The 21304-nt window shown below is 42.1% G+C and overlaps 1 protein-coding gene across 2 annotated transcripts in view; it reads left to right on the forward strand.

Moving 5' to 3' along the window:
• LRP8 (LDL receptor related protein 8) overlaps window positions 1-21304 on the forward strand; it is a 298502-nt gene that overhangs the window by 150227 nt on the left and 126971 nt on the right. For both annotated transcript variants that reach the window (XM_073357653.1, XM_073357654.1), the window contains exon 3: window positions 15691-15813. In XM_073357653.1, the coding sequence (XP_073213754.1) occupies window positions 15691-15813 (123 nt within the window). The remainder of the gene's footprint in view (window positions 1-15690; window positions 15814-21304) is intronic.

Below are 21304 nucleotides of genomic sequence, written 5' to 3' on the forward strand. Positions count from 1 at the left end.
AGGGAGTCCTGAAAACTTCAGTCATACTTCTGCTAATCTGACATTGTTTTATGTGACTAGTTCAGGGAGTCCATGAGAGACGTTGCTTTTAAAATGTCTCTCATGTGAGGTATCAAAGGACATGTGATCTCTGTTGGATTTCCAACTATGTGAGATTATCTGATTAATCTCACCTTTATAAGTGCACCTGCCTGCTGAGATAGCGGTAACAAAACTCTGCCAAATTCAGAGCACTGGTTAAATATTCCCTTTCATTACTTCAAGGTGTCTTTGGCTGTCTGAAAATTGAAAGAGCTCCACAGTGGATGTCCATTGGGATTTCCTGACATCTCAACTTTCTGCTTTTATCTGATGCCATTATGTAGCTAGCAACACAATGAGTCTCTGTCCGTGGGATTTCCTGTGGAAAGGATTTTCCCAGTAGGAGTGGCTTGCAGAGGTTTGAAGTGCTGCTCACAGCCAACCACATTGTCAGTGCAAGTGTAGACATGTGTCCTGCAGGGACTAGAACTCCCAGCATGCAGGGTGTTTGTGTGAAACCAAGGGCAGTCATGCTTGGGTCAAGATGCAACACTATGTGTTGGGACCTGTAGTATCTACCTGCCACAACTGATCTACCTGCCACAAGTCTGTAATAAAGATGAGGTTCGCTGCAATATACTCCATGTTGTGGCTTCTCCTTTACAAAATCAATACTACAGTATTCTACAATAGTACTTGATAATACTCCAGTAGCAGTATTGGAATGTGTCGGCTGGGATTTTCAAAAGACTTTAAGGGAGTTAGACATGCTTTGAATTTCATTAGCATGTTTTTTTTAATTTAATTTGGAGGGGTAGTTATTTAGGAGGTTGTCTGTAATACTGTGATGACTGTTCCATATGTAATCAGAAGTGAGGAACTGTTATAAACTCAAACCCGCTGTTAACTCTCAACTAGTGCATATTCCAGAGATGATAGAATGTTTCCCAAAAGTTGTATGAGGATCCCAACACTTATTCATCAGGGATATTTATCTCATTGTGAGTACTGGCTTAGTTGAGTTTCTTAAGTGTTGCAAAGTGAACTGGGATAAAATGATGTAGTCAGGTTATGGGGATGGCTAGCCACTCGTTTCTGTTGCAGTTAATGCTTCCATCCATCTAGTCATAGTCTCAAAAGTGAAAAACAATTATTTTATCTGGTAAGATGTTGATCTCTTCTGTGATGCCACTCCTTTGCTCTCTATTTTTCAGATGGAGTCTTGTCAGTTTTTCTGATACGCCAATGATCCAAGTTTTCATTGAGTTTTCCAGCATGAAATGAAACCCTGTTTTATGATTTTCATTATTTCTGGATGGAGGCAGGTGGGCTAGCAGCTTCTTCCCATGACAAGCTATTCACATAAAGAATATGACACATCAGAAAAGGGCAGACAAATAAACAGTGACAAGTTTTTAAAATGCTTGTTTGCAAATGCTAGAAGTCTAAATAATAAGATGGGTGAACTAGAGTGCCTCATGTTAAAGGAGGATATTGATGTAATAGGCATCACAGAAACCTGGTGGAGTGAGGACAATTAATGGGACACAATCATTCTGGGGTACAAAATATATCGGAAGGGCAGAACAGGTCGTGCAGGGGGGAGTGGCACTATATGTGAAAGAAAATGTAGAATCAAGTGAAATAAGAATCTTAAATGAATCCACATGCTCCATAGAATCTCTATGGATAATAAGAATATAATGCTCTAATAAGAATATAACAGTAGGGATCTGTTATCGACCACCTGACCAGGACAGTGACAGTGATGATGAAATACTAAGGGAGATTACAGAGGCTATCAAAATAAAGAACTCAATAATAGTTGGGGATTTCAGTTATCCCCATATTGACTGGGTACATGTCACCTCAGAACGAAATGCAGAGACAAAATTTCTCAATACTTTAAATGGCTACTTCTTGGAGCAGCTGATACAGGAACCCACAAGGGGAGAGGCAACTCTCAATCTACTCCTGAGTGGAGCTCAGGATCTGGTCCAAGAGGTAACTATAACAGGATCGCTTGGAAATAGTGACCATAATATAATAACATTTAACATTCCTGTGGTGGAAAGAACATCTCAACAGCCCAACACTGTGGCATTTAATTTCAGAAAGGGAAACTGCAAAAATGAAGAGGTTAGTTAAACAGAAATTAAAAGGTAGAGTGACTAGAGTGAAATCCTTGCAAGCTGCTTGGACACTTTTAAAAGACACCATAATAGAGGCTCAAGTTAAATGTATACCCCAAAGTAAAAAACACAGTAAAAGAACTAAAAAAGAGCCACCGTTGCTTAACAACTATGTAAAAGAAGCAGTGAGAGATAAAAAGGCATCTTTTAAAAAGTGGAAGTCAAATCCTAGTGAGGTAAATAGAAAGGAGCATAAACACTGCCAAATTAAATGTAAAAATGTAATGAGAAAAGCCAAAAAGGAGTTTGAAGAATAGCTAGCCAAAAACTCAAAAGGTAATAACAAAATGTTTTTTAAGTACATCAGAGGCAGGAAGCCTGCTAAACAACCAGTGGGGCCCCTGGACGATCGAGATACAAAAGGAGCACTTAAAGACGATAAAGTCATCACAGAGAAAGTAAATGAATTCTTTGCTTCAGTCTTCACGGCTGAGGATGTTAGGGAGATTCCCAAACCTGAGCCATCTTTTGTAGGTGACAAATCTGAGGAATTGTCACAGATTGAAGTGTCACTAGAGGAGGTTTTGAAATTAATTGAGAAACTTAACAGTAACAAGTCACCGGGACCAGATGGCATTCACCCAAGAGTTCTGAAAGAACTCAAATGTGATAGTGCTTAACTATTAACTATGGTTTGTAACCTGTCCTTTAAATCAGCTACTGTACCCAATGACTGGAAGATAGCTAATGTAACACCAATATTTAAGAAGGGCTCTAAAGGTGATCCTGGCACTTACAGACCAGTAAGTCTAACGTCAGTACCGGGCAAATTAGTTGAAACAATAGTAAAGAATAAAATTGTCAGACACATAGAAGAACATAAATTGTTGCGCAAAAGTCAACATGGTTTCTGTAAAGGGAGATTTCAGAGTAACAGCCGTGTTAGTCTGTATTCGCAAAAAGAAAAGGAGGACTTGTGGCACCTTAGAGACTAACCAATTTATTAGAGCATAAGCTTTCGTGAGCTACAGCTCACTTCCTCAGATGCATATCGTGGAAACTGCAGCAGGCTTTATATATACACAGAGAATATATATATGTGTATATATAAATATAAATAAAATATAAAATATAAGAATTCTCTGTGTATATATAAAGCCTGCTGCAGTTTCCACGATATGCATCTGAGGAAGTGAGCTGTAGCTCACGAAAGCTTATGCTCTAATAAATTGGTTAGTCTCTAAGGTGCCACAAGTCCTCCTTTTCTTTTTGTAAAGGGAGATAATGTCTTACTAATCTATTAAGAGTTCTTTGAAGGGGTCAACAAACTATGGAGAAGGGGGATCCACTGGACATAGTGTACTTAGATTTCCAGAAAGCCTTTGACAAGGTCCCTCACCAAAGGCTCTTATGTAAATTAAGTTGTCGTGGGATAAGAGGGAAGATCCGTTCATGGATTGAGAACTGGTTAAAAGACAGGGAACAAAGGGTAGGAATAAATGGTAAATTTTCAGAATGGAGAGGGGTAACTAGTGGTGTTCCCCAAGGGTCAGTCCTAGGACTAATCCTATTCAACTTATTCATAAATGATCTGGAGAAAGGGGTAAACAGTGAGGTGGCAAAGTTTGTAGATGATACTAAACTGCTCAAGATAGTTAAGACCAAAGCAGACTGTGAAGAACTTCAAAAAGATCCCACCAAACTAAGTGATTGGTCAACAAAATGGCAAATGAAATTTTAAAGTAATGCACATTGGAAAAAATAACCCCAACTATACATACAATATGATGGGGGCTAATTTAGCTACAACCAATCAGGAGAAAAATCTTGGAGTCATCGTGGATAGTTCTCTGAAGACGTCCACGCAGTGTGCAGCGACAGTGAAAAAATCAAACAGGATGTTAAGAATCATTAAAAAAAGGAATAAGACGGAGAATATCTTATTGCCCTTTTATAAATCCATGGTATGCCCACATCTTGAATACTGCGTACATATGTGGTCCCCTCATCTCAAAAAAGATATATACTGGCATTAGAAAAGGCTTAGAAAAGGGTAACTAAAATGATTAGGGGTTTGGAACGGGTCCAATATGAGGAGAGATTAAAGAGGCCAGCACTTTTCAGCCTGGAAAAGAGGAGACTAAGGGGGGATATGACAGAGGTATATAAAATCATGAGTGGCGTGGAGAAAGTGAATAAGGAAAAGTTATTTACTTGTTCCCATAATAGAAGAACTAGGGGGTCACCAAATGAAATCAATGTGCAGCAGGTTTAAAACAAATAAAAGGGAATTCTTCTTCACTCAGCGCACAGTCAACCTGTGGAACTCCTTGCCTGAGGAGGTTTTGAAGGCTAGGACTATAGCAGGGTTTAAAAGAGAACTGGATAAGTTCATGGAAGTTAAGTCCATTAATGGCTATTAGCCAGGATGGGTAAGGAATGATGTCCCTAGCCTCTGTTTGTCAGAGGGTGGAGATGGATGGCAGGAGAGAGATCACTTGATCATTACCTGTTAGGTTCACTCCCTCTGGGGCACCTGATATTGGCCACTGTCGGTAGACAGGATACTAGGCTGGATGGACCTTTGGTCTGACCCAGTATAGCCATTCTTATGTTCTTATGCTGGGTTATAACCTTTTACGGCTATAGAAAGATCAAATCAAAACTTTTTAAGAGCATCACTTTTTTGTTTTATTTTATTTTATTTTTAGTAGCTCAGCTAAAACCAAATACCCATGAAGAGCCAAATTCTGCTCTTATTTACAACGGGTTACACATTTGGACTTTAAGGACCTGATTCTGTACCATTGAAATAGAAACTCTAACATTGAAATTGTACCATTGAAATCAATGGGAGCTTTTCTATTAATTCAGTTGGAGTAGGAGCAGAGTCTATATGAGAGCAGCATTTGATACATTATAAAGGAAAAACAAGAATATTCTTGAATGTTAATGTATCTGAAATATACAAATCCAGGAGTCCAGACAAAAGAAGTTCATTCAAGGGTTACATGTTTATTGTCTCTGCTATTGTCACATCAAATTATATGCACTTCACAAGCCCAAGAAAAGATTTTTCTAACTATTGCCCTGCAAAGACAATTTGGGATCTGTAAAATTAATCTGTGCTCTTTCTGCCTTTATACATTGTCACCAGTAATAAACATCCTCAAACTGAAATATTACTGACAATATTGTTGATGATGTTCATGGCAGAAAAGAAACCAACTGTTGCTCTCTTTTTATTGCATTGGTGCAGCAGTGTTGACAGTAACAAACTATGAAAATACTGTGATGTAATACATAGTTTTGTAGCCTGCAAATATGCAAAATAGCAAGAAGCAAGTGGTATACATCAGGAAATAAAACACAAGGGGCCTGGTTATGTTGCAAAGCAGTTGCTCAGGGATGTTTTTGTCCCACAAAGCCTTTACCCGTAGCTTCACATCAGCTGCTCCTAGCTACATTCAGTTGAGTTTATCTTGCTTTGCTTAATTTCTTTGACTGAATGGACCCTGAAATTTTGCACTTTTCAGTTGTCACAATGCTAAAACTTGTTTTAGAATTAGGAAGATTTGGGCCAGGAGTTCACTCTTTCAAATTAGTTCAGTGACTCTCAGTGACTTCAACTAGATAAGGATTTGACTCGCATCATCTTTTTGTGAGTTTAGTATGAAAATCACCAATTAGATCATAGTTTATCTCCCTGCCAGTCTAATTCTAAATATCCCAAGTGATGGCTTTGCCACCAGTTCCTTTAAGAGACTATTTCACAGCCTAACACATTGTCAAGCAAGTTTTTTTCCTAATAATCAGCCTAAGCTTTCTCTGTTTTAATGTCAGCCTGTTACTCCTAATTATATTCCCTATTGCCACTCTAAATAATTCCTCTCTGTCCTTGAAGTTGACGTCCTTTAAATATTTTTAAACTATCAAGTCTCCTTATACCTATTGCTTATCCAGGCTATATTTATGCATTGTTTCTTAATCTCATCGAGGTAGAGAAGGGTCATTACCAAGAATGGGGTAAATTAAGGGATATGTGGGGATATGTTGGAAAGTAATACCAGGGGACTTGGTTCTCCAAATCAGTGATGTGCATTATTGCAAACACACAGAGCTAGTTTAGAATGAGGACCCTACAGTCCTGCCTCCTGCTCTGGGACAAATCCTGTAGTCTTTACTCTGCAAACTAGGATAAGGGCCATACATTTTTTGTTTTAAAACTTTGTTCTCCATCAGACATTCTTCACGGGAAACAAAAAGAAACAAAAACTACTCCTTTAAACTGAGTCTCGCATTGGCAAGGTGAACTAGTGATTATCCCCCTTGGGTTCTGAGTCACTCCGACAGCTTCACTCGTATTATTTTCTACACTGTAGTTCATGACATAACTATATATCCAGAAGCAGAGAAAGGTAAAGCACATACTAAGGCAAATCAAGCAAGAGTCAGAAGAATTCTAGTCTCTCTTGTATCATTTACTGTATATGTATAGGGGAGAGAGCATAAGTCATAGAGTTGGATTCAATAGCCTTCTTCTTTCTGGTTCAATCTGTAAAATTGCATCATGCAAGATGGAGAAGGAGGGGAATTCTGACATGGCTTTTCAGCTAATGTTATGTCTTCTTCAAGTAGCATCCCTATGTGTGCTCCACTTCAGGTGCATACGCGCCTCTTGAGCCCTTGATTGGAGATTGTCAGTTAGCAGTGTTTGTTCGGCCTGCGCATGTATCCTGTGGCTCCTCATGCCGTATGCCAAGGCTCTATAGGGTGCACGGGTGCCTTATAGAGTTCTTTCTCAACTGCCTCGGCATGAGATGGTGCCCTAGCGTGTCTGCCTGGAGCATGCCTTGGTATTTCCAATATTTCTCTAGCAATTAAGATAGTTTTTATAGTTGTTGTTAATATAGTTAGCTAGATAAGTAGTGTGAGGATTGTTTTACTACTCTCCTTCCCTCCGAGGAGACTTATTTTTTTCCTGAGAGATCATGTCTGACTTGCCGGGTTTCAAATGTTAACTTTCTTGCCGAGAGGCTATACGTGTGAGCGATGGCCACTCTAATTGTGGGGAAGCCTCATGCCTCCTAGAAGTATAATGAAGAGCATGAAGGGGAGAGATAAGAACATAAGAATGGCCATATTGGGTCAGACCAAAGGTTCATCTAGCTCAGTATCCTGTTTTCCGACAATGGCTAATGCCAGGTGCTTCAGAGGGAATGAACAGAACAGACAATCATCATGTGATCCATCCCCTGTCTCCCAATCCCAGCTTCTGGCAAACAGAGGCTAGGGATACCATCCCTGCCCATTTTAGCTAATAGTTATTGATGAACCTGTCCTCCATGAATTTATCTAGTTGTTTTTTGAACGCTGTTAGAGTCTTGGTCTTCACAGCATCCTCTGGCAAAGAGTTCCACAGGCTGACTGTGCGTTGTGTGAATAAATACTTCCTTTTGTTTAAAGGAACAAATACTTCCTTTAAACCTGACGCCTATTAATTTCATTTGGTGACCCCTCATTCTTGTGTTATGAGAAGGAGTAAATAACACTTCCTTATTTACTTTCTCCACACCAGTCATGATTTTATAGACCTCTATCATATCCCCCCTTAGTTGTCTCTTTTCCAAGCTGAAAAGTCCTAGTCTTATTAATCTCTCCTCATATGGAAGTTTTTTATTTTAAATTTGACTAATTATTTTTTATTTTAAATTTGATTAATTATTAATAAATATTTTTTATTTATTTATTCCATATCCCTTTTCTGAACTTTTTGCAATTCCAATATATCTTTTTTGGGATGGGGTGACCACATGGGCACACAGGATTCAAGATATGGGCATATCATGGATATATATAGAGAGGCAATATGATATTTTCTGTCTTATTATCTATCCCTTTCTTAATTATTCCCAACGTTCTGTTGGCTTTTTTGACTGCCACTGCACATTGAGTGGATGTTTTCAGAGAGCTATCCACAATGACTCCAAGATCTCTTTCTTGAGTGGTAATAGCTAATTTAGACCCCATCATTTTATATGCATAGTTGCGAGTATGTTTTTCAATGTGCATTACTTTGCATTTATCAACACTGAATTTCATCTACCATTTTATAGCCCCGTCACGCAGTTTTCTGAGATCCCTTTGTAACTCTTTGCAATCTGCTTCGAACTTAAAGCCTTAGTACCATCTACAAGTAAGGAGGGTAAGCATAGACACTTGAGACTGGCACCACTGAGTTCAGCCAAGCCGTTGGTATCCAAGTTTTAGTAGGTTACAGACCACCCAGAGATCATGTACTGATCAGTTTTCCGGGTTCCAAAGATCCATCCAACCCCCCAGAAAGAGACATAAATTTCAGAGGAAGAGGTCCTCCCAACTACCCTCCATGACCACCCACTCATCTTTGAAGCAACAGTTTTGATGGGTTGGTTGAGGGTCACTTGATTACCTGTTCTGTTCATACCCTGTCAAGCATCTGGCATTGGCCACTGTCAGAAGACAGAATACTGGGCTAGGTAGTCCTTTGTTCTGATCCAGTATGGCTGTTCTAATGTTCTTATTTACAGCTGTGCCTATCGGCTCACCTCCCCTGCTTTGGAGACTGTTGGAAATGAGCAAGACATACTTAGAGGGAGATCACTAAAGATAAGTGGGTCATAGATGTCAGAATATTGGGCTACTATATCATCCATTTTACATCACTCCCTCCCTTCCCCATCCCTCTTCAGGGACCCCTCTCACCAGCTTTTATTGAGACAAGAAGTGATCTCTCTCCTTTCATTAGGCACAATAGAGCAAGTTCTTCCTCTTCACAAGGTCAAGGGATTTTACTCAGATATCCTTGTGCCAAAGCAGGATGGAAGCTGGAGACTGATCTAAGACTTTTAAACAAGCCAGAAAGTCTCAGAAGTTCAGGATGGTGACTCTGGCAGCTATAATTCATTCACTAGAGAAAGGGGATTGGTTTTCAGCTCTCAACCTACAAGATGCCTCTTTCAATACAATGATACACCAGCACACAGGAGATACCTATGCAACACAAAGGCCAGAGTCATTTCCAATATTGAGTGCTTCCCTTTGGCCTTTTCATGGTCCCAAGGGCTGTCCCAAAAGTCTTGGCAGTAGTGGCTGCTTACCTCCAACAAGAAGTAATCCTAGTGTTCCAATACTGTAACGTGTGGCTACTCAAGGGCTGATCCTACAAAGCCCAGTGCTATTTTCCACCCAGATGCTCCTTGATCTGGTTTAGGATCTGAATGTAAAAAGGTCAACATTAACCCCTTTACAGAAGATGCAGTTTATAGGGGCATATTTGGACTCATTGACATCCATAGCCTACCATCCCTTAAACAGATTCGTAACCTTGTCAGGTCTGGCATGAGCAATTCAGGGGAGCCCTTGAACGACAGTAAGGAATTGTCTTCAGTTCCTGGGACACTTAGCAGCTTGCATCTTTGTGACTCAAGGCTACAATTCTGTGCCTTCAGGGTTGGCTCAGAATGACCTGTTTTCCAGTCACACACCTTGGACAGACAGCTGATGGTTCCTTTACAAGTGAGGAACTCCGTAGATTGGTGGAAGGATCAACTCAACATCTGTGCGGGTGTTAAAGTCACTGAGCGACAGAAAGGAACAACAGACACATCACAGTTGGGATGGGAGCCCACCTCAATATCCTCATGACATAGAACTCAAGAAACTCAAGATGGAGAACTCAAGAAACCAGTCTCCATATCAATCTGTTGGGCTTCAGGGCTGTCACGAATACTTGCCTTCATTTCCTGTCCATCATCAGGGCCAAATCTAGCAGTGTCATGACAGACAAAGTATCCTGCATGTTCTATATCAACAAGCAAGGAGGAGCAAGATCCTTGTGCTGAAGTCGGGAAAAACTATGGATTTGGTTCATAGCTCATCAGATCCAAATTTCTGTGGTATACCTACCAGAACGCCACAGCTGATGTCCTCAGCAGACACTTCTCACAGGGTTATGAATGGGAGCTAGACACCTACATTCTCCACAGTTTATTCCAAAGATGGAGTCTGCCAGAGGTGGATCTCTTTGCCATCTCCAGGAACAGGGAATGTCCTCTTTTCTGCTCAAGTGGAGGTCTGGTCCACCACTCTTCTATCTTAGAAGAAAGGTCTGTTCTATGCATTTCCTCTGATGCCACTGATACTAAGGGTGATGAACAAGATCAAATAGGACAGAGCCGAGTTATCCTTATAGTGCAGACCTGGACAAGACAGTCTTGGTACCCGTACCTGCTTCACCTATATGCCCAGCCATCATTTAAGCTACCAACCATTCCTCATCTCCTGTCACAGATGTGGCTTGTACGCTTCATCCCAGCCTAGCGGTTCTCTACCTCAGTGTGGCTCCTTGATGGTTCACGGGGTTAGAATCCTCCTGCTGTGTGGAAGTACGACAGCTGTTACTGAATAGTACAAAGAGATCAACTCTCACTACTTATCTGCGGAAGTGGAAGAGACTTTTCTGTTGGTGTTGTTGCCTCCTGCCTGACTTGGTGCCACTTTCAGTCATCTTGGATTATCTGTTGAATCCAAAGAATAGGAGTTATCAATTAGTTCAGTTAAAGTCCATTTGGCCACAGTATCAGCCATTCATCCCCTGGTGGAAGAATTCTTCATATTTGCTCGTCCCATATCATCTAGGTTTATTAAGAGTCTGGGGAATCTTTGTCTGCAGATTAGAAACCCCTACTGCAACCTGAGACCCAGTTACCTTATGAGACCTCAATTAAAACCAATGGCAATCTGTTCTGTTTCAGAGTAACAGCCGTGTTAGTCTGTATTCGCAAAAAGAAAAGGAGTACTTGTGGCACCTTAGAGACTAACCAATTTATTTGAGCATAAGCTTTCGTGAGCTACAGCTCACTTCATTGGATGCATACTGTGGAAAGTACAGAAGATCTTTTTATACGCACAAACCATGAAAAAATGGGTGTTTACCACTACAAAAGGTTTTCTCTCCCCCCACCCCACTCTCCTGCTGGTAATAGCTTATCTAAAGTGATCACTCTCCTTACAATGTGTATGATAATCAAGGTGGGCCATTTCCAGCACAAATCCAGGGTTTAACAAGAACGTCGGGGGGTGGGGGGAGGGACAAGGGGAAATAGGTTACCTTGCATAATGACTTAGCCACTCCCAGTCTCTATTCAAGCCTAAGTTAATAGTATCCAATTTGCAAATGAATTCTAATTCAACAGTTTCTCGCTGGAGTCTGGTTTTGAAGTTTTTCTGTTGTAATATCGCAACTTTCATGTCTGTAATCGCGTGACCAGAGAGATTGAAGTATTCTCCGACTGGTTTATGAATGTTATAATTCTTGACATCAGATTTGTGTCCATTTATTCTTTTACGTAGAGACTGTCCAGTTTGACCAATGTACATGGCAGAGGGGCATTGCTGGCACATGATGGCATATATCACATTGGTAGATGTGCAGGTGAATGAGCCTCTGATAGTGTGGCTGATGTTATTAGGCCCTCTGATGGTGTCCCCTGAATAGATATGTGGGCACAGTTGGCAACGGGCTTTGTTGCAAGGATAGGTTCCTGGGTTAGTGGTTCTGTTGTGTGGTATGTAGTTGCTGGTGAGTATTTGCTTCAGGTTGGGGGGCTGTCTGTAGGCAAGGACTGGCTTGTCTCCCAAGATTTGTGAGAGTGTTGGGTCATCCTTCAGGATAGGTTGTAGATCCTTAATAATGCGTTGGAGGGGTTTTAGTTGGGGGCTGAAGGTGATGGCTAGTGGCGTTCTGTTATTTTCTTTGTTAGGCCTGTCCTGTAGTAGGTGACTTATGGGAACTCTTCTGGCTCTATCAATCTGTTTCTTCACTTCTTCAGGTGGGTATTGTAGTTGTAAGAATGCTTGATAGAGATCTTGTAGGTGTTTGTCTCTGTCTGAGGGGTTGGAGCAAATGCAGTTGTATCGCAGAGCTTGGCTGTAGACAATGGATCGTGTGGTGTGGTCAGGGTGAAAGCTGGAGGCATGTAGGTAGGAATAGCGGTCAGTAGGTTTCCGGTATAGGGTGGTGTTCATGTGACCATCATTTATTAGCACTGTAGTGTCCTGGAAGTGGATCTCTTGTGTGGACTGGACCAGGCTGAGGTTGATGGTGGGATGGAAATTGTTGCAATCATGGTGGAATTCCTCAAGGGCTTCTTTTCCATGGGTCCAGATGATGAAGATGTCATCAATATAGCGCAAGTAGAGTAGGGGCGTTAGGGGACGAGAGCTGAGGAAGCGTTGTTCTAAGTCAGCCATAAAAATGTTGGCATACTGTGGGACCATGCGGGTACCCATAGCAGTGCCGCTGATTTGAAGGTATACGTTGTCCCCAAATGTAAAATAGTTATGGGTAAGGACAAAGTCACAAAGTTCAGCCACCAGGTTTGCCATGACATTATTGGGGATAGTGTTCTTGACAGCTTGTAGTCCATCTTTGTGTGGAATGTTGGTGTAGAGGGCTTCTACATCCATAGTGGCCAGGATGGTGTTATCAGGAAGATCACCGATGGATTGTAGTTTCCTCAGGAAGTCAGTGGTGTCTCGAAGATAGCTGGGAGTGCTGGTAGCGTAGGGCCTGAGGAGGGAGTCTACATAGCCAGAGAATCCTGCTGTCAGGGTGCCAATGCCTGAGATGATGGGGCGCCCAGGATTTCCAGGTTTATGGATCTTGAGTAGTAGATAGAATATCCCAGGTTGGGGTTCCAGGGGTGTGTTTGTGCGGATTTGATCTTGTGCTTTTTCAGGGAGTTTCTTGAGCAAATGCTGTAGTTTCTTTTGGTAACTCTCAGTGGGATCAGAGTTTAATGGCTTGTAGAAAGCGGTGTTGGAGAGCTTCCGAGCAGCCTCTTGTTCATATTCCGACCTATTCATGATGACGACAGCACCTCCTTTGTCAGCCTTTTTGATTATGATGTCAGAGTTGTTTCTGAGGCTGTGGATGTCATTGTGTTCTGCATGGCTGAGGTTGTGGGTCAAGTAATGCTGCTTTTCCACAATTTCAACCCGTGCATGTCGGCGGAAGCACTCTATGTAGAAGTCCAGTCTGCTGTCTTGACCTTCAGGAGGAGTCCACCTAGAATCCTTTTTGTAGTGTTGGTAGGGAAGTCTCTGTGGATTAGTATGTTGTTCAGAGGTATGTTGGAAATATTCCTTGAGTCGGAGATGTCGAAAATAGGATTGTAGGTCACCACAGAACTGTATCATGTTGGTGGGGGTGGAGGGGCAGAAGGAGAGGCCCCGAGATAGGACAGATGCTTCTGCTGGGCTAAGAGTACAGTTGGATAGGTTAACAATATTGCTGGGTGGGTTGAGGGAACCATTGCTGCGGCCCCTTGTGTTATATTTATCTGGGAGATTGAAGCCTTGATGGCAGATCCCCCTCTTTACAGTTCTTTAAGGACAAGGTCTCCTTACATCCACACCCTAAATTGTTGCCTAAAGTTCTGCTGGAGTTCCATCTTAGTCAATTATCTATCAGTTTTTTCCCCAAGCCAGATAGTTTTCTACATTAGGGATTCTCAACCTTTTTCTTTCTGAGGTCCCCACAACATGCTATAAAAACTCCACGGCCCACCTGTGCCACAACAACTTGTTTTCTGCATATAAAAGCCAGGGCTAGCATTACTGGATAGCAATTGCCCGGGGCCCCACGCCACAGGGCGCCCCACAAAGCTAAGTTACTCAGGCTTCTGCTTCAGCCCTGGGTGGTGGGGCTCAGGGCCACAGGCTTCAGCTCTTCGTGGCAGGGCTTAGGCTTTCTTCCCTGGCCCCAGCGAGTCTAACACTGGTCCTGCTTGGCGGACCCCCTGAAACCTGCTCGCGGCCCCCCAGGGGGCCCCGGACCCCTGGTTGAGAACCACTACTCTAGAGGAATCCTGTTTACATATCCTGGATGTTAGTAGAGCATTGGCCTTTTACTCAGATAGGACCAAGCAATTTAGAAAGTCACCTAAGCTCTTCATTTCCTTCCTGGATAGGTCTATGAGGTCATCAATCTCTACTCAGATACTATTGAGATTAATAATACATCCAGATATCCCTTGTTATGATGCTGCTGCGGGCATTCATCTCTCCCTCCACCCAAAAGGGTGATAGCACATTCAACTAGATTGCAGGAAATGCTACGGCATTACTGAAGGCTATGTTGAAATATGTAGAGCTGCTACATGGGCTTCAATGCATATGTTTTCAAAACATTACGCCCTGATCCATGCAGTCAGAGCCAATGCAGCACTTGGTTCTGCAGTGCTATTTTCAATTCTGGACTCTATTCCAAACCTCCCTCCTCTATCTGGGGATACTGGTCAGAAGTCAGTTGAAGTGGAGCACCCATAAGGACACTACTTGAAGAAGAAGAGATTGCTCATGTTATGCCATCACTGAAGTTTTTCGTGGTGCATGTCCCTGTGAGTGCTCCACTACCCACTCTCCTTCCCTTCTGCTTTGGACTGTTATTTGGGGGATGTTTGGATGGAGAATGAGCTGAGGGCATTTCACCCACGCATCCCTATATGTCCTGATTATCCAGTACAAGGAGGCATAGGGCGCCTATGTGGGTTGAACGGACGCTGCTAAGTAAAAATCTCTGACAAAGGGCTTGAGAGATGCATGCACACCTGAAGTGGAGCACCCCTGGGGGGACACATCTCAGAGAACCACAGTGGCTGCACAAAGTGCGTAACCTCTTATTTACTTTCATTTTTCGAGAGCTATGGAAACAAATCTGCCTTGTTCTACTTACAGCAAAGGGAAGCAAATTTGTGTAGATCTCATGGGGATAATTAGTTTTGCTTGACTATTTTTGAGGGGAGCAGTTAAAACTATAAAAGGAGCCTCTACCCCCATGGCATTCTCTCAGGGGAAAACGTGATTTTAAAAAAATACAACATTGTCTATTTATGGTCATGGATCACACTTAAATGTTCAGTATTTAAAGTAGAGGATGCATTGCTCTTTTCCTGCTGATTTATCTAGGGCTGGACTATTAGACCACTGGGTGGATCTAGCTAACTGGAATGCCTTTCCCTCTGTTTGCCTTTCCCTCAGAGGGCTGTTGCGTGCAACTTCATGTTGCAGAAAGAAAGTTTACACACAAGGAATATATTAATATCTTCCAGATGCCACACTGTGATTGTCAATAATGCACATTTTCAATTCCATATAACAAGTGATTATAATAAAGCTAGCTAGTTATGCTAGGTCAATGAAGTATTCCCCACTTTGACTCATTTTAGCAAGAACTAAATGAAAATAGAAATGAGGGAGTCTATTTTAAAGACATGTACAGTTGGGGACATAGGATTTTCAGATTGTCCAGAGACAAAGCATCCTTCTTTGATACCAGCTTGTTTCTTTGCCTTTGAGAAGCCAGTGTAGAATGTGAAATTACTTTTCCTCGTGTGGATGACAAGTATGATGCTCCCTTTAGTGGGGATCAAGGGAGTGTAGAGTGTGTGCACTCCTGAGCTGAATTATGTTGTTTTTTGTTTCCTCCTTGCAGTGAAGAAAACCTGTGCAGAATCAGACTTCACCTGCAACAATGGCCACTGCATCCCAGCCAGGTGGAAATGTGACGGTGAAGAGGAATGCCCTGATGGGTCTGATGAATCAGAAGTGACGTGCAGTGAGTACTGTAGATAATCTATGTGTCTTGTGAAAATAGAAATGGTTTAGAATGGTACAGAAGACAGACTCACCTGCCCTCCTGAAGTTTGCAGGATGATCCCAATTTTCAGAGTTCAGTTATAGAATAAGTTAGAGATGGAAAATTTCTGTTAGGTCATTCAGTCCTAAAGTTCCCGACAGTGTTCCCCTCTAAGCCGCACACCTGCGCGGTGATACAAATCAATCAAGTGCCATGCACTTGATTCGTGGAGCCACGCACATCCGGTGACTTGTGTTCAGGTGCCTCTCCCCCCGCCGCTCTACTGTCATGCTGCTCCTGCCCTCTGCCTTGGAGCCCCTGGCCAGCTACTCCCAGGACCCTCCCAGAGCAGGCAGGGAGAGGGGGGCACTGATGTCGAGGTGTCCCCCTCTTCCCTGCCAACGTACCCCATGTCTGCAGAGTGGAGGAGGAGGAACAGGGCCTGGGAGTTAGAGCTGCTGGCTTCTACAGCAGTCTGAACGAGCCTTCAGACTGGAGAGTGCCGCTGTGCTTAAAGAGACAGCGCCTGGTCTCTCATACACTTCCCCAGCAGCCAGCACACACACACGCTGTCTCTGTCTCTCTCACACATACACACACTCTGTCTGTCTGTCTCTCTCTCTCTCTCTCACCTCCCCACACATACTTATGTTATTGTTGTTGGTTTTCCTTCTTGGTACTTCCTGCAATGTACATATATTCTTTGGAATTTTATTCTTTTAAAGTGCTGTTATTTTAGGATTTTTGACAGATCTATGCATTTCATAATTTTATTTCTCTCTTATGCTTAAATTTGAGTGGTGAGTTCTAAAATGCCTAACCTGTCCTGGCTGGAGAAATTATCCCTATGGTAACTTTTTAAAAATAACTATTATAGCTAGGTTTTTTATTTCTCCTGGTGGCGCACATCCACACATTACGCCAATATTAGTGAACATAACAAATTCATTCCACACATGGATGGAAAAAGTTACAGGGACCATTGGATCCCAACCTTTCAAGTAACTGTAGCAGCTTACGAGACTAAGATGTAGGCTGTACCACCCAGTGCCTGTCTCAGTTGTATAACTAGGATTAAAAGCAGCCTTAGCTGTGTTGCAAATTAGAATTCAGAGAGCTGGATAGGTCATGGTTAGCAACGGTGCACAAGAGATTGGCACTGAATCTTATCATGAAAGAGAAGGAATCTAGAGTACCATGTGTAAGAGCTTGGAATATTAGTACTGATACATATACCAGGAGCCACTGCTCTAATCCCTTCCCCAAAGGGTGTAACATTATTCCCTGTAGTATTTATTTAATATCCGGTGATTTTGCATTGTTGGTCGTTGATTAGGGTTGGAAGAGACCACTGCTGAGGTCTCTTCCAACCCTAATCTTCTATGATTCTATGATTTGGAGTCTGAACTAAACCGATTGTAATCAATGGGCTTTGGATCAGGCCCTTTAAGAAATTCAGATTTATTCTGTATTGGATTGTGACATTCTGAAATTCATCATGCTGCAGTGCCTTTCTCTTGTGTTGCAATGCCACAACTTTGTAACACTACCGTGTCATAGCATTGTGTCAGTGATTTTTGTCTTGGAAGATGAATGAAGAAAGGTGAGCCCTGTAACAGAAGAAGGATCAGCTGTGGGGAAAAACTGAAGCAGAAAGTCACTACAGCAAACACTCCTTTCAGTTTAGCGTCTTTCATAAATGCACCAGTTTAGTAAGAGGCAGGACAAACGTGGCCTTGGTTCAGTGCATTTTACCTTTATCCTTTCACTCTTTATGAGAAGGTTCATCCACTTTCCATTGGTCTGGAATACTGAAGAGTTATTAAATATTGACTGGTGCTGAATAGAAGAGGCACCTCCCAAGGAAACTGGAATTGAAACACTTGCTAGCACATGAGCGTGCATGCGTTGTGTGTTCATGTTGTGCTTGGGAGGACCAGAGTAAACTAATATAAACCACACATTGAATTTTCAAGTCATGTACTGCACAAATGTATTCCCATGGGTCAGCAACAGTGACAAGAAAAGTATTTTATCTGACTTCACCAGCGTGCAGCACAAGAAGAATATACAATTAACCATATTTTTTATTTATTTTTAAGCCTGATAGCCAGTTCTGCATTGCTACTTAATTGAGAAAGATAACTGTGCTTCTCTCTTGCAGGAAATAAGTGGATTATTTTTTTCAAGCCATAGACAGAGTACTGAAATAATTACCTGAACAATGGCATTAACATATTTATATACTGTATGTGTTTTGGTCTCTCTGTCCCTCCAGCCCCCTTCTTAGTCCAAAGCTCTCTTATTAATGCTGTATCCACTATCTGATTGTCACTGGATGTGGGTTGAATAAATAAGCAGTTCCATTCCCAGCAGTCTCTGTCTGTAAACCTCCTATCAGAGGCAGCAGAATGGTCTATGTTTAGAGCACCAGTTCAGCATAAGGCCCACAAGTGTTTCTTTTGACCTCCATCTCCTCTAGCACGTATGCACGTATTTCCTCGAAGATCAGCCTTCAAGCTGTGTACGAGGCTTGGATTGTGCAGGGACCCGAGTACCAGCCTTGTTAGCCATTTTATGAATGTGACTGTGCTGTCCCAAGGGGTGAGCTTTTGCTTGAAACCTAACGAGAGGCTGAATGAAGTCTGAGTTACTTTCAGGTCAGGTGGTGCATGGGGGAACTGTGCCCTTGAAACATCTTTCCTTGTAATATGAAATGGGAGTGGGAAGGAGAGTGGACTGTGTCACCTCAGACAAACAAAAAAACCCTTTGGTGGGAGAAAATTTTTTTGCTGTTAGGAGACGAGCTTGAGCAGGAAATCAGAAGCTTATTGAAGAGAGTGGGGTACCAGTATGGAAGCAGTTTTCTCTTTGTATTTTTAATTAAGACAGCTTTCAAACCATATCAAACAGCATGGCAGAGTGGGATGGTGGGAAGCTTCTCTTCTTTGTTTAAATAAGATGATGTCATAATCCCACCAGGGAAAAATGTCCTCTTAGTTGGGGCGCTGAGAATTTTCTCCAGGGAATGCTCTCTCCTTGCAGAAACAATAGGCCCTGAAGCTTAACACGGTACATTACAAAGCATCTGTGGCCACCTAGGGTTTCATGGTTGTCACTCTGCTGCACAGCTTGGCCACTTGGTACATCATAGTGACAAGAGATCCTCCTGCTTCACAAGCACAGGCCCTGACCGCTGGAGCTAAAGGAGAATCTCTGTTAGCCGTTAGCGGAACAGGGTCTAAAACACACAGTTGAAGCAGCACTGATTCTTTCGTGTAGTGGGCAGTGCTACACCTACACACTGACCAGTTCACTACCCTAATATAGTGGCCATGAATAGCTTGCACTGCCGTTAAAGCTGATGTCCAATTTCGATTCTCTTCCGCTTTTCAGTTGCTAATAACTTTCTCAAACAAACCTTCTTACTGGTGAAATTTTCCATTCTTCATCTCATCCTAAAGGTGTTTGGTTCTTTATTGTAAGTTTTAGGCAGATCAGTTCAGTTTTGTGTAGAGAGTGAAATGACTCCTGTATCAAAGTTCACAAAGGGCCGTATATGGCCTTGGGTCCACCCTGCTACTAACTACTCTTAATACAGTATGAAAATCTGTCTCCTCCCATGTTCCAGTTAGAGACCTAAAAAAAAGAAAAATCTGAAACTAGAAATGTGAAATTTGGCTTGTTTCATAGGATCATTGAAATTGAAAGTTCATACCTGTTTGAAGAAAATCAAGCAAGTAGTTTTAAAGTTCTGAGAATTGAAAGTTATCAGTTTTACATGGACACTTGTAGAATTTTCCTCTCTGTTTTTTTTATACCTCACTTCTAAGAGATTTCAGGTGGAGTTCAGGCTGCTCAGCAACTCACAGGACCAAACCCATAATTTATAAGTATGCGTTGGTTGTGTGGTAAATTTAGCATAGTGGGGGAAACTGTTCCAGTGTTCTGTAGGTCTTTCTACCACCATCACTTGGGGCAGAAGTGTGGTTATAAACCCTGTGGGCTATCAAAGGAAAAACTATTGGCTACATTCTTTTATTTTAATGTTCTACCCCTAACTTAAACACCGCACCCCACTGTGTGTGAACACAATCTGAGGACAGTTTCATAGCTGTAATAATATGGTGAAAAATCAGTGAGAGGTGAAATGTACATTCTAACAGTCTGGAAGATCTTATTCCTATATGGTCCCTCCCATCTTCTCTGCTCTCTTCCTCTTTTTGGTCAAAGCATTGCTGAGTTTGTGCCTGTGGTCGGAAAACACCTGTAGGCCCCTTTAACTGTCTCATTTTCCTTTTTGAGAATGCATCGCGGCTCAGTATTGGACAAGGCCCAGGCATGCCAATTCCCTCAGAAAAGAGCAGTTAGGGGAACTGAGATTTCTCATCGCAGGAGGATCAAACTCATTTTTAAAATTAGTTGCTATTAGAGAGACCACATAACTGGCAGCATCTTTGCCAGATCCCAGGTTCATTCCTAAAACAATATATCACCTAGATTAACACAACACTGGGGCATTGTCCATTGGAGCCAGTGAGGGCAAAGCACTGACATGCTTAATGTTACATTTTAAAAACACTTCCAGCTTAGAATATTGTCAGAACTGATTCTATTCTCCTTCTCAGTACTGACATCTGACCAGTTGCTAAATGGCTTTAACACTCTGGACACAGCTGGATCTTTCTGATTTGTTGTTAGTGATGTCATGCCCATGTCTATAATGCTCAGTAAAATGCAACAGTTTATTTCCCTTATTTGCATGTATAAAATCCCTTTTCCAGAAGTAGAAAAACACTCTTTGCTGGGCTTTCCTACATGCTTATTGCACTTCCCAGGGCACTGAAGTCCCTCAGTGTCCGTGTGCCCTGTGATGTGGTGACAGCATCATCATTGCGCAAGATTCGGTTATTTTTTGATATAGGTAATCATGAACCCAAGTGCCACCCCAGTGACACTGTTCCTGTTCTAGAGTTAATTGTCTGGGAGCAGTTCCATTCAAAGTTTCCTCTTTCAGGGATTTTACAACTCAGCCCATTAGAAGAAATGTGGTTGAAACTTTGTGCTTAAGAGCCCAGCCTGAGAGCTGATGTTTTGTTTTAGTAAACCAAAAAAACCAAACAGTTTCTTTAGCCATTGGTGAGTTATAAAAGCAGAAGATGGAGAAGATTCAAAGGTGGAAAAGACTTTTACTCCCTGCGAACTCAAAAAACTGATGGTGTGGGACAGGCCTACCTGATTCTGAAGGGTAAGTCCCCCTGCTCAGTGCTTCAGAGGAATGTGAAAACGCCCCAAAAGCCCAGTAAGGAATTCCTTCCTCAACCCTGAGTGTGAATACAGAGCAGTGGGGTGAAAGAAGTGAACAATCTGAGAAACTTTCACACACTTCCATATTCAAAGTTAGGTTATTTATTTTCACTGGGGGTTCAGAGTCATCTAGTTAGTGAGAGTTTGCAGGATTGCTCCCCAG

This window comes from Lepidochelys kempii, chromosome 8, assembly GCF_965140265.1.
Source record: "Lepidochelys kempii isolate rLepKem1 chromosome 8, rLepKem1.hap2, whole genome shotgun sequence".
Classification (NCBI taxonomy): Eukaryota; Metazoa; Chordata; order Testudines; family Cheloniidae; genus Lepidochelys; species Lepidochelys kempii.